This window comes from Lytechinus variegatus, chromosome 17 (genome assembly GCF_018143015.1).
Source record: "Lytechinus variegatus isolate NC3 chromosome 17, Lvar_3.0, whole genome shotgun sequence".
NCBI classification, from domain to species: Eukaryota; Metazoa; Echinodermata; class Echinoidea; order Temnopleuroida; family Toxopneustidae; genus Lytechinus; species Lytechinus variegatus.
Window position 1 is genome coordinate 10,638,383 of NC_054756.1, and position 13,543 is coordinate 10,651,925.

Below are 13,543 nucleotides of genomic sequence, written 5' to 3' on the forward strand. Positions count from 1 at the left end.
AAATGCAAGAAAGTCACTGTGAAAGACGCTCAGCATCTTCATAGCAGAACCCCTGTTAATAGATGATGTGTAGACTTTTATTAGGGTGACTTGAAAGACTTAAAATCATCAACCCAGAAGAGAGAGAAAAAAGTGGAAGAATGGCTTGAGGTAACAAGAAAAAAATAAAGTAAATTCACAATATACATTCATTCCACAATTGTTGCCAGGTTGGACAGTAAAAGGATACAGTCTTGATATAAGAAATGGTCATTAAAATGAAAAGGATGTATTTTCCTCTAAATATACAAAATAAGTATCTTTCCTTCTTTTGATGTTGGGGCACAGCATGGACCTAGTAGGTCCATGGGCATAGTAAATAATTATTGTTTAGATCCATTGATAAATGTATTTCGAAGATACATGTATAACCTTGAGTTTTATTCTCTGTATCTGGTAATGGCCAACAACCTTGATACAAGAATTGTCCTGATTAAAGAATCACAAAAGGAATATCTTGTTGAAGCTAAAACCTTATTTCATAAAAGAAATGTTCTCTATAATACATATGTACATGAAATAGATTTCAGTAGATAGGGGAAAAAAACTTCCAAACAAACTAAATTGATTGAGGGTCACATAATGTTCTTTTAAATTCACTTAAATCACTTAAAATCAATAACCTTCCATGATTACTCTATAGGTTCAAAGTATAAGCCCTCTTCTCCATTTTCATATTCTTTGAATTGGACCTTAAGACCATCTGATTCTGTGCTGATTGCACCTTTCTCTTTACTTTTCTTGTTGGTAAACTGATGTGCCAATTGCTCTTCGACAGTATCATCTGCATTTCTCAAAGTTGCTTGAGGTCTCGGTAGGGGTGCAGGGGGTCTTGGCATGTGTCTACTGGTTTGATTATCTGTGTAATCTCTGTCCACTTCACAATGGTTTCTTTGATAGGCAAATGGCCTGTTGCCATGCCAACTCATTTGTCGATATGGCGCTCTGTATGATGTTTGGTTTCTTGGTCTTTTAGGTTCCCGAACACTCCGGCTGCGACGACAACTTGTGGTCAATGATGTACCGACCATCCCTGTGTCAGTTTGAGTGTCCTGCAGGCAAGTGGTTGATGGCCAATCATCCACTGGACAGGAGAGTCTTTGAGACTTGCCACTACTGAATATCCCATCATGATTGTCAGCCACCAAGGAAGTGGCTTCATTATTGGTGAAAGACTTTGGTATGACTCTGGATGAGAGGCTCCGTGTTGATGCCTTATCTTTCTGTACCGGGAACTTCCTTGATGAATCGTCGCATCCCTGATGAAGGTACTGCTCTTTTCGAGACATCACTCCAATATCTTCAATACTTGAGCAGTGTACTCCTAGTGGTTGGTTGCAGAGCAAGTGTCCATGTGGTTTGGTTTGTGCTGTTCCAGTAAAACTTTCTTTGCCTCTTCGGGGAATAGTGTTGCTCGACTTGTGAGAAGTGCAGCATTGACGCATGTGCTCCAAAATAACACCCCTGGCTAAGCTTGCAGTTGCTTCCCTTTCCAGGGCTTGGTGATATCTCCGCAGCTCGGTAACTGGCTTGCAGATTCCAAACTGACCATGAAGATTACATGAAGACTGCAGAGCATCATGGCACAGAGGGCGGCTAAGATCTTGATGAGAAGAGTGCACTCTAACGCTCCATTGTTTTCCACCAGCGCTGCTGATTGTGTTTCTCCCGTTATAGAAGTGACAATCGGAATCCTTGTTTTCAAGTGGCCCAGATAGTTCTGATTCTCCAAATGATTTTTGAGGATTAGGGGTACTAACTTGATCTAAATCATTCTGGAATTCCGTATTCTTGCTGTCTTTGATCTTCACATCAATGAGCACGAGCGATGTTGAGTCATCCATACCTGTGCTTGAGTCTGCCACTTTGTAACCAACATTTTGATAACGCGCAGGCAAAGGAGGTTCACTGATATAGAAATAAACCTGTTCTCTCCACCTGCAGACTGGCCTTGGAAAGACTACCAAGACCAGAATAACCATAAGCACAAAAGAGAGTACAGCCAAGAACACTATGATGCCCATCTTTACATCAAACTTGACTTGGACTGCATCATCGGACATTGTGGAAGTTTTGATTGTGCTTCTGATCGAATATTCTAAGGAACCTGTAAGGTCAGGTAAAACAGATGAAAGATCCAAAGCCTGGGGAGTCGATGAGCAAGTGAAACTTTCTGCAGATATATTGCTGATGCGCTTGCCCGACAGATTATCTGGTTTGGTGCATGCCGCATCAAGGAAAGCTGATGCTTTGTTCAGCTCTGCATAGTGACCCTTCAGGAAGAGATCATCTGGGCTGAACCTTATTTCTGAAATCCTGCCCAAGCCCATCCAGTCTTTTAGCCAAGAGATCAAGCAGTCACAATAAAGCGGGTTCCCTCCCAGTCTGATGTCTGTAACCAGGCTGTCATTTGCAATTTCTAGTTGTGGCAGGAATGTGAGCTTGTTGAAATGTAAATCGACAGCATGGTGGTTCTGCAGAGGCCTGAAGATACTTTCTGGTACACCATTAAGATGGTTGTAACTGAAGTCAATGATAACGATATTTGGACAAGATTGGAAGGTGTCTGCTGACAAGGTTTCTACTTTGTTGTTAGAGATATTGATATATTGGAGCATTCCTAGACCTTCACACCAGCCACCATGTAACATAATAATATTATTCGACGCCACTGTCAACTCAATCAATCCTCTGAGGTTGACAAAGGCACTCCTTGGCAATTCTTCAATCATATTTCCGTCCAGGCGAAGGTGCTGCAAGCCAACAAGGGAAGCCAATCCCAATACAGGGACCTCGGAAAAGAGATTTTCACTCAGAATAAGTTCATTCAAAACCTGCAGTCCTGTCAGTGAGTCCGGTAACAACATCCTGAGTCGGTTATTTCCAAGATTCAACTTCCTCAACTGCTTCAAACCAAGGAAGGCATCTCCTGATAACATTTGTAGCGAATTCCGTTGCAAGTGCACCACCTGCAGTTGTGGCAATTGTCCGAAGGCCTGGCTTGGCAATGCTGTAATTGAATTACCATCGAGGTGCAAGTACTGCAATCTAAAAAGGCCAGTGAAAGTACCATTTCTTATGCTTCTCAGCTCATTGTTACTCAGGTAGAGGTACTGTAACCTGGAAAGATTATCTGCCCAACCATCATGTAAGGTGGTGATGACGTTGACTGATAGATCAAGGTAGTACAATCTGGAGAAGTTAGCTAAGTCAGATTCCTGTATCACAGAAAGGTTATTCTCTCGCAGCTCTGCCGCACTGGCAATCCGTTCAGGGTCCAAACCCTTGGGGAAGACAGCAAGTTCTCGTCCAGTACAGATGATGCACTTCTGGTAGTTATGGTAGAGGATTGGATTGTTATGACACTTCCTCCTTAGCTCACAGGGATTGTTTTCGGTTGATGAAGGAACTGTTGTACAGGCTGTTTGAAGTGGACTCCAGAAGATCCCACAAACAAGTGCAATGGTCAGCATTGACTGTAGACTTCGTAAGAACATACTGGTGGATGACAGCATTACAGTATGGATGAATCTGTATATTAAAAGAAATAATCATTGAGAGATTAAAGACAGAACACAAAGAATACAAAACAATCATGAAGTGAATCAATGAAATGGATAACCAATAAAAACATTATTGCTTGTAGAACATCAAACAACCAGTCATGCATAAACAATCAACAACACAAGAAATTATCAAGTATAAACCCATTTGTATCAGCAAGGGGAGATCAACCTAAAATAGTACTTGGAGATTCATTTATCAACGATATACATGCACTTCTTTTTTTAACATTGAATACCGGTATGTGTTTTCAAAATGCATATAAAGAAAAATGGACATCGGACAGCCAATTTCAAATCTCGTATCAAACAAACCAAACGGTTAACAACAAAAAACTTGTATTAAAATCTTTGCACTCACTGAATATAGCCTTGATCCTGATGCACAGAATTGGAAACAATGATCTTTTGAATGGCGATTCTTCTGCAGTGCTCAGTGGATAATGGTTGAATATTAATGTAGTTCAAAATCTGAATATATATACCAATAGTGCAAGCAATTTTGAAAGGTTATAGTATTTGGCTTGTGGGCGAGATGAAAAACGAATGACACTCTACTTCACAAGTGAAACCGAGAGCAAGAGATTGGTTAGAATTTTATTAGGTGAAGACAATCAAGAGATAGAGAAAGGGGATGAGTTGAAAGAAAGTGCAGAGACAGAGAGATTAAAGGAGAAAGAAAGAGATAGAGAAAGAGAGAAAGAAAGAAAGAAAGTGTGCAGAGGAAAGAGTTACATGAAAAGCGGGAATAGAATTATGACAAGATAGATTTAAAGAGGTGTACAATATTAACTGACAAAAAGAAATCCAGTACTGGATTCTCAAATGAATGCAGTTGAATTCTGTGCCTCCACAAATCCCCCGATTCATGTATGTTCATACTTCCAAAAATCATTTCTAATCATCATTGATTAGATTTTCAAATCATTTTGACAAGCCATGACTTCTTTGACCTTTGAACACGTATTTTCACTGTAACACCGGCGAGACCCTTGCCAATGTGAACCCCCAAGATACTTGACAGTTCTATATGATAGCAAGTTTGGAATTGATCAAATTGATTAAACAGCTCTTTGGTTATCAAGAGAACATATACGTATTGGACAGAAAGATAGAAGACCCCCAACTTCACATCCCCCAGACATCCACCTGTGTTGGGTGAGGGGCATAAAACAATCCAACATGTATTTGTTCCTTATTTGTATACATGTACATCCTTTGCATCATTAATGCTTGCATTGGTCCCCCCCCCCTTAACCTCATGTGCATGTATGGACCACTCATAACAAAAAACCCACTCATCAGTAATCAATTACTTTCGATGACGTTGTTTCAATCTGTCATCCATTTATCATCACTCTCTTTGATAACTCAAAAGAGTTGTTTACTTTTTTATTCTCATTCTTACATGTAGGTCATTAGGTAATATCAAGTCATACATTATTGCACTCCGTCTCAGTATTGTCTAATTCTCCTTATCCTCAGTTTGTTATCTTTTTCTCCTTCCTGTCTTCTTTCTTGTTCTTTCTGGTAAATCTTTGTCTTCTAATGTTCTTCCCCCTTTAATTTTTTGTGCATGTATGGACCACTCATAACAAAGAAAAACCCACTCATTGGTAATCAATTACTTTCAACGACGTTGTTTCAATCTTTCATCCATTTATCATGAATTTCTTTGATATACTCAAACGAGTTGTTTACTTTTCAACCCTCATTCTTAGGTCATTAACATCAAGTTATACATTATTACACTCCATCTCACCATTGTCTAATTCTCTTTTCCTTAGTTTGTCATCTTTTTCTCCTCTAACTCTTCTTTTCTGTTCTTCTCATTCTTCTCTTCTTGTTCTGTTTTCTGTTCTTCTCATTCTTCTCTTTCTTGTTCATCTCTCTGGTAAATCTTTGTCTTTTATGTTCTTCTCCGATTAACCTTTTGTGCATGTATGGACCACTCATAACAAAAAACCCCACTCATCAATAATCAATTACTTTCGATGACGTTGTTTCAATCTTTCATCCATTTGTCATCAATTTCTTAATAACTCGAAGAGTTGTCTTAGGTCATTAGTTAATATCAAGTTATACATTATTGCAGTCCATCTCAGTATTGTCTACTTCTCTTTTTTCCTCAGTTTTTCATCTTGTTCTCCTTCTCTATCTCCTCTTTCTTGTTCTTCTCTCTGGTAAATATTTGTCTTGTGGCCCAGGGGATTAGTCTCCGTCCTTTGAAACAGAGGATCGTGGGTTCAAATCCCAGTCATGGTGTAATTTCCTTCAGCACGCAATTCATCCAGTGTGCTGCACTCGACCCCGGTGAGGTAAATGGGTACCGGCAAGAAGTACTTCCTCAAAAAGCTGTGTGCACCTGGAAAGGTAGCCTAGCTTAGCCGGTTAATAATATATAGCAGGGCCCGCTTGGAGAACAATTTTCAGAACTGAAGTGGCTACCCTGGGCAGATATACCATTATAATTCTGTCTTTCCTTCTTTTGATCTATCCTCTTCTTCATGCTCATCCTTCTCATCCCCCTCCTCCTCCTCCCAATGAACAAAATTCCTTTTATACATGTATTAATGAGTAATACAACCAATTCACCACAGAAAGGGGGGGGGGGTGGCATGATAAAATCAAAACAAAGACATTCTGGAACCCCTGATAATTGCTCTGTACACAGACATTTTATTCACTGTTTGGAAACTAATCGTTTCCATTTGTACATAAGACAGGTGAAGAGTACTCCACTTTTTCCTGAAAGTCAGTTACGACCTTCTTCTTGTCACGGTCTTCATAATTATGTTACACAGTACTATTTTAAGAATCATCATCATATATATCTACTCACTGGCATCGAGGAAAATGTCAGTTACGAATCATTACATGAATGCTTACAAAAGGGAAGGGGGAGCTGAAAAAACTTATATCGGACAGAATACATCAAATTTTATACTGCATCCAAAGAAATGTGATGTAATTTCAGAGATTTTTTTTTTTTAAGTTTTCTCTTCACTTGATATTCAAGAGTTTATACAGACTTATCAGTCAGTGACTCAACTTTGTATAGACCCATTTCCGGTGATATACAGTCGTTGGCCCATCTTCTGAAATAAATCTGAACAATTTATTGAGTAGAAATTAAATACTTGATGTCCACTGAGTAATATTTTCAAATTCACCACATGTATATGTTCTCACAAGTTTTGTAAAGCAAATTTGATACTTATCCAAAATGCCTGAAAATGGCTTCAGCCGACAGATGTAAAATTCATTAAATTTGAAAAACTTGATCCATTTTCTCACAGGTTTTGTAAAGCAAATAGGATACATTCCCAAAACGCCTGAAAATGGCTTCAGGTATACGAGGTAAGAAATCATTCAATGAACCGACCATGTACATGTACTGATATATGTAGGTGAAGTCATTGCTAGGTGATTTTAACTTTCATTTTAACATAGAAATCAGAGAAAGGAAAACTATCTCGGACTTCCTGGTTTCGCACGTGCATTCATCATCATGATAATAAATCAAATACAAAATACCAAAGTATGTATCAAAATAAACAATACAAAGTTCAGACAATTCTCCTAGTGTTCGATGAGAAAATAAATATTGCTGACTGAGTAGAAATGCTATGTATATAAACACAAGAAGAAAAGATCATAAAGAAAAACATAACTAAATAGCCTCACATTGCACTATGATGGGTGTAGCTACAGCTAGCAAAAATTCTGCTCATCTAAAAAAAAAGAACAAAAAAAATTGTGCTTTAGTTGTTTCATCATGGTATACAGGCGACACAAACAAAACCATGATAGGTAAATAGATAAATAAGTTTGAAATATATATATATTTATATATCTGTTGATCAAAAAAATGCATAATCATAATACTGTACATGAGGAAAATGTGAGTCTTCGCGCAAAATAATCACACATGATACAGCTACGTGTATAATTGCAGGCACCTTCTGATTAAAAAAAAAACAAAAAAGAATAAATGATATAGAGATTTGATTGTTAACGAGTGTGCAAATGACCATGAAAACATTCCAGATATTCTGACCTCCAGTTAAATCTAAAGTCTTGTCTAAAGTTATTGTTTAACTATGGAAAGCCAATTGTGATACTTATCTTTAACCTTACAGGCTCAATTTATCAGCTCTTCTGTTACTCATGTATCATATCTGCGAATAATAATTGAATTAGTTTTAATGGCCACAAAAGGGATGCTTCGGGCTGAAAATATTTAAATCTAACTAAATACATTAAAATTCGCAGAGCGAAATGCTGAAAATTTCATCAAAATTGGATTGGATTTAGTGATAACAGTTATGTGCAAATCGACATGAATATTCATTAGGCGGGCTGATGATGTCACATCCCTGCTTTCCTTTTTCGTATGTTCTTACATGATATCATTATTGTTTCATTTTTTCATGCATGTGCGAATGATGTCTCCATTTTAATGAAGTTGCAGCAATGAATATGTAATGATGCACTAAATCAGTTGTCTATCCAATTTTTTTAGTTCTTGGTAGAAATTTTTTTTAATGAATCTAATTTCATATAATAAAATGCAAAAGAGCATGTGGAAATATGACATCATCAGCTGGCTCATTGAATATTCATGAAAAGACATGCCTAGAACCGTTTCACCTTATCAATACAATCTTTAAAATGCCATAGCTCTGTTATTCCTTGTCCGATTTTGATCAAATTTCAGTGTCTTATTTGTCTGAATTTTCTTTTATCCGTTCAAATCATATTATTTTTTAAGCCTGGAGTATCCCTTTAAAGCTTGATGAGAGAGCAGATTGAACATTAAAACCATACAACACTAATAAAACTTTGGCAATGTCAGCTTCCCATAATTTTAGCACAGAGTTAGACCATGTCCCAAGTTAAACCTGGCTTACTAAATATACATGACTCTAACATCACAAATTTATCACTGTTTGGAAAACTAAACAATGACTGACTGAGCACAAATTGATTTATTACAAGATAATCCATAAATGGCAGGAACATTATGTACTTATGACCTAGCGAAAACAAATAGCATATCAAAATCAACCTTTGGACAAACAAAGAACTCTATTAGCTCTCAACAATTTTATAGAGGAAGTCAATACAGTTTTGTGTAAAATGGTCCTATTCCAATCGGTGGATAGGGGTCTCAATGAATAGTTTAGAGGCAAAGACACAAGTTTGACATTCGGAATCTAAAATTTGAAATCTTAATTAAAAAAGAATATTGCCCATTTTATTGTTCCAGAGTTACTATGGTTTACAAGTTAAAGGGTATTTTTTAAAAGTCCCAGTCTTTGAGTGAGCAAATTTGAGCGCAGTAAAGTCAGCCTTGTCTTTATAATAATCTCAATGCTTCAGCACCATATTGGGTCTGTGTAACAGACTAATCCCTCCAGTAAACCATTTCTGTGTGCAGAAGGATAGATGGAAGTTGAAATACATTAGAATTTCTAAGTAATTTCATAAAAAAACAGAAAATCTCCCAACATGGCTATATCCTGTCTTTGACCACCACAGGAAGGAAATGCACATTAAGCACATGAAAAATGAAAGGAATATAGTTTGAAGAAAATCTTTCTGAGATAGGCCTACATAGTAGTTGCCAGGAAACTGAACTTGACACCTTTTGGATTTTAAAGATAAAGTTCATCCTCATATCAAGTTCAAAATCAATCTTTCAAAGATGCATATTATCTGCCAGTGAACAGAGTTTAAAACCTTTTGGATTTTATATGTAAATTTGATCCTCATATGATGTTCAAAGGAAATATTTCAAAGGACATACTTGCTGCCAGTAAACTAAATCTCACACAATTTGGGACTTTGAAGGTAAAGCTGTTTCTGATATTAAGTTGATTTGGGTAAAGATCCAAATGAAACCAGGAAAACAAGGAAATATAATTTTTCTTTTTTTAAAGTTACAAGTAACACTTTGATATAATAATTTTTGAATCAACCTTCCATATTTCAAATACATCTCTATTTCAAGTCAAAGTAGTTTTTCAAACCATATTATTATAAAAAAAACATGTGTCATTTACCTCTTTGAAGTTGGATTTTCTAAAGAACCTAGTTATTTACACAATATGGTCATATCGAAAGAAGCATTAATCAGACAATAAATCAATTTCAATGACAAGTTTCACTTTCAAATTACGTGAGTAGCTAAATTTCAACTGACGATAGAAGTAGATATTTTTGTTTCAATGGTCATTTGCACACAGTGACACACTTCCCAAATTTTGCAAATGTGGATAATAGTAGAGGCACATTCATTGAATCTTAAATTATGTACATTTCTGAAATAAAACAAATAATGTAGCGTTTAAAGAAGCAAACACATAAGGTTTTCTAAAATAATTCCTAGTTCAATTGTTTTGTCAGTGTTTTTATGATTTTCATTTAACAACTGGGACAGAGAATATGTAAATAATTCTTTTCTATAGATCTGTGACCATCATCATTGTCAGAAAACTATTACCGTTACTATCATTATTGATACAATGGGTAATTTCAAGTACAGTGTTGACCTTTTGGTGTTGGTGTTACTTCAAGTTTTACGCGATTATAATATCAAACATAAAATGAAGTTGTTCCCGAAATGTCACTCACTAGTTGATAAGATGTCAATAAAATAAATGTGATCTGGATCAGTTTTACAATTTCTGAATAAGTTTTTGAGCTAGGGGAAGCATTCCAAATTTCAACACCAACGCCAACACCACACTTGAAATCACCCATTGTCTTTTGCAATGCAGATAGCTCTTTTAGAGGCATATTTCAACCAATTGGAGACTAATATGATTTCGCTATAATACCTGTTTTCCATAGACTCTCACAGCATGTGAGCCAACTCGGTCTCCAACTGGTAAAGAGCCTGTGAATATGACCTCTCTATACAGACCAGTGCCAATCCTGAAATAAAGCTGTCTCGTATATCTCAATAGATAATTTAAGGATTATAACTACTTCTTGCAGCAAAAGGAAATATCCTACAAAAGAATAAATCATGCAGCAAAATCACCTGAACATCAATCAAATTACACTGACTACATTCTGCTGACTGCAATGATGGGCAAGGTTTCGGAAGGTCATGGAACTATGATCAGTGAGATCTAACCTCACCATCAGTTACTACACTCCTACAGAAGAAAGAAAATAATAAATAAATTTAATTTCTGAATGGTCTTCTAGCTAGACATTTACCTATGAAGCATTATCAGCATTGATTCTGTTCAACCTGAGGGTCTGTATTATCTTAACACACGCAAGGTACCCACAGACCCCTCAAGGGTCACATCAGCCACATTTGCGGTTATACAGACTGTAAATGCAGTTAGCAGTCACAGAGAAGGCAACATCATCCTGCAGTTCAAAAAAGCCTTAATAGCAAATAAATATGTTATTCTATATCTCCTGCCTGTATTCATCATTCTTCCTCTTGCTTGACGGTAATAAATAAATTTCAGTTAATGCTGAAGGTTTTCTTAAGGAAACTGTAAGTCGATGGGAGTTGAGCAAAGCATGATCCCCTTGGCGTATCACAGAAATAAATATTCCAGTTCAATAAAGTGTCCTTGACTGAAGAGAAAACTGTGATGGATGCCTCGACAGGGTTGGCACATGACAGGGTTGGTAAGCGAGACCCAACTAGCTCAGCTCCTCCGGTTGTCTGGGCCCACCCATAACCAGATCCTGAGCCTGAAGCCGGGCTGTGTCAACCGCGTCCAACAGGTTCTTGGCGTCGACCGCTAAGACGTGACCGGCCTGGATCATTCCTCTCTTGTAGTCCTGGTCTAGCGTGGTGGTGGCGTATTTCTGAGCTAGCTTCATGGCGTTGATGAGTTCACCCATGTCAGAGCTCAGGACCTTATGGGCCAGCTGGATACCTCTATGGGTCTCTCCTGGAAGATCGCTGTACAGGGTGTCCACGCTGCTGAGTAAGCTCTTCAACGCAAGACCAATGTCCTGTAAATTTGAAGAAGATGGAAAGAACACTCATCATTACAGAAATAATTTAAATGCAAAGTACCGTATGTTTTCTCCTGGAATGTGACACTATTCAGGTGTAAATAACCCAGAGTACAAGATTGATGACAAGTAGACATTAAGTAATGGCACTTGAATCTACCTTATGGCAAATTCATTATCTCACGTTCCCTAGCATGACAGTTGCCTGAGACTAGGTGGGCTTTGCCGAATAATTTCTGGCTGGTACACCGAGTTTGCTGTATCCCAAAGATGTCTCTATTACAGGTATTTTCAATGATTTTTCACAAAGTTTGGGGTCAGCAAACAATGATTTCACTCACCATGAAAGTTGATGCCTTCATTTCTTTAAATTCCTTGTTGCATACAGTCTATAAGACATCTATGCATTGCCCACATGGAGATCATGCTCAAGGGATATGCGCCGTTGCATACAACCAATGAGAATACAGGTGAAATACAATGTGCACGTTGGCAATTAAGCACCACTTAAAGTCCTAGTGAACTATTCCACAAGTATTTGCATAAATGTATGACTTCATGAAAGCTTGGTGACATGTTTTTATTCTAAACGAGATACCCAAATCGTTCATTCAGATTTTATGTATTCCTACACGAACAATGAAAATGGGAATTTTATTGTTACACAAAAGGAAAATTAAAACATTAGACATACATATATGGGATGTTGCAAGAAAATATTTGTAATCAATTGCAAATTTCTGATCCATCAATCTCAGCTGTATGGAAATCCATTCATACCATAATTTTTTCCAATGGAAATTCCCACAATTGCCTTGGTAAACAAAGAGAATCACATAGAATCTTCAAGAGGGTGATAAATGTATGATTATACATCAGGGGTCCGTTGCAGAAAGAGTTGCGTTTAAACGCAAGTCAAAAAATCAATCGCAAGTCATAATATGCGCACTGTTGATTGGTTGAAAATCAAGTTGCGCGTGATTTTTAGAGTTGCGTTTGATTGCAACTCTTTCTGCAACGGGCCCCAGATCTAGAAAATATTTTGAACAACTGTGCATATTCGATGTTGACATTGTTGGCTGCCCATAGTTGATTGTAAGACTGGACTAAAAAATTAATCGTAATACAGAGGATTGATTTGAATTAATCACAAGAACCTTGCAACGCCCAATAGTCTGCTACACGTACCCTCACAAGATTGACGTATTGGTCAGACTTGACCGCATGTACGAGGTTGACCATTTCCATCACTGACCTCACAACCTGCGTTGTGTTCTCAAAGACGTAGTCATCTGTTCGATCCATGTCTAACGTTGGAGCAATCTGAAAATTATACAAATGAAATCAAATTAATATATCATAATCTGGTTACATTACTTTGTAGGTATCTACATGTAAATGCTTACAGATTTATTTTCACCCTAGTTATCTGATTCACTCAATCATTCCCGTACACGATTTATGCACATCCTCCACTCCCTGGGGAGTATTCCAGCAAGTCGGCAATCAGGTGCACAAAATGCTGGACATGCTACAATGACTTTTAAATCCTACGGGTACCCACTTAGCACCTAGGTGGAAGAGTGACAAAGTGTAGAATAACACCTTGCCAAAAGACGAAGAGGAAATAAGATCTGGGCATGAGACTAAAGGATAATTAGACCACATTGACAGTAGACCAAACAACATTGAGACAAAGTGACAGCCTAAATTGAACTCTTACTACACCAATTGATAGTTGACCAGGGTCCCGTATAGGTTACATAGCGATCTATTGTTCGCTTGATTTTCACAATTGATTGTACGTTATAGTCAATGCGATCAATCATAAAAATATGTTCGACAATGATTGCTATAAAGCTTTGTCTTAGAGGATCCAGGTGGACTCAGCCATGATTTTGCCAGACAACCTGAGAATCAAACCATCTCCTGGTAGACCAAAG

At 37.4% G+C, this 13,543-nt stretch overlaps 2 protein-coding genes across 6 annotated transcripts in view; both read right to left on the bottom strand.

The window, feature by feature from the left end:
• Nucleotides 1-254: 254 nt before the first annotated feature.
• Nucleotides 255-3,750, bottom strand: LOC121430527. Its single transcript, XM_041627820.1, has one exon. It carries the CDS (start codon nt 3,552-3,554, stop codon nt 672-674), a length of 2,883 nt encoding a protein of 960 aa, XP_041483754.1. The 5' UTR covers nt 3,555-3,750; the 3' UTR covers nt 255-671.
• A 6,089-nt stretch (nt 3,751-9,839) lies between these two features.
• LOC121430748 (focal adhesion kinase 1-like) overlaps nt 9,840-13,543 on the bottom strand; it is a 139,549-nt gene continuing 135,845 nt past the window's right edge. For all 5 annotated transcript variants that reach the window (XM_041628128.1, XM_041628129.1, XM_041628127.1 and 2 more), the window contains 2 exons: nt 12,789-12,923; nt 9,840-11,597 (listed from right to left, as the gene is read on the bottom strand). In XM_041628128.1, the coding sequence (XP_041484062.1) occupies nt 11,280-11,597; nt 12,789-12,923 (453 nt within the window). In that variant the 3' untranslated portion in view covers nt 9,840-11,279. The remainder of the gene's footprint in view (nt 11,598-12,788; nt 12,924-13,543) is intronic.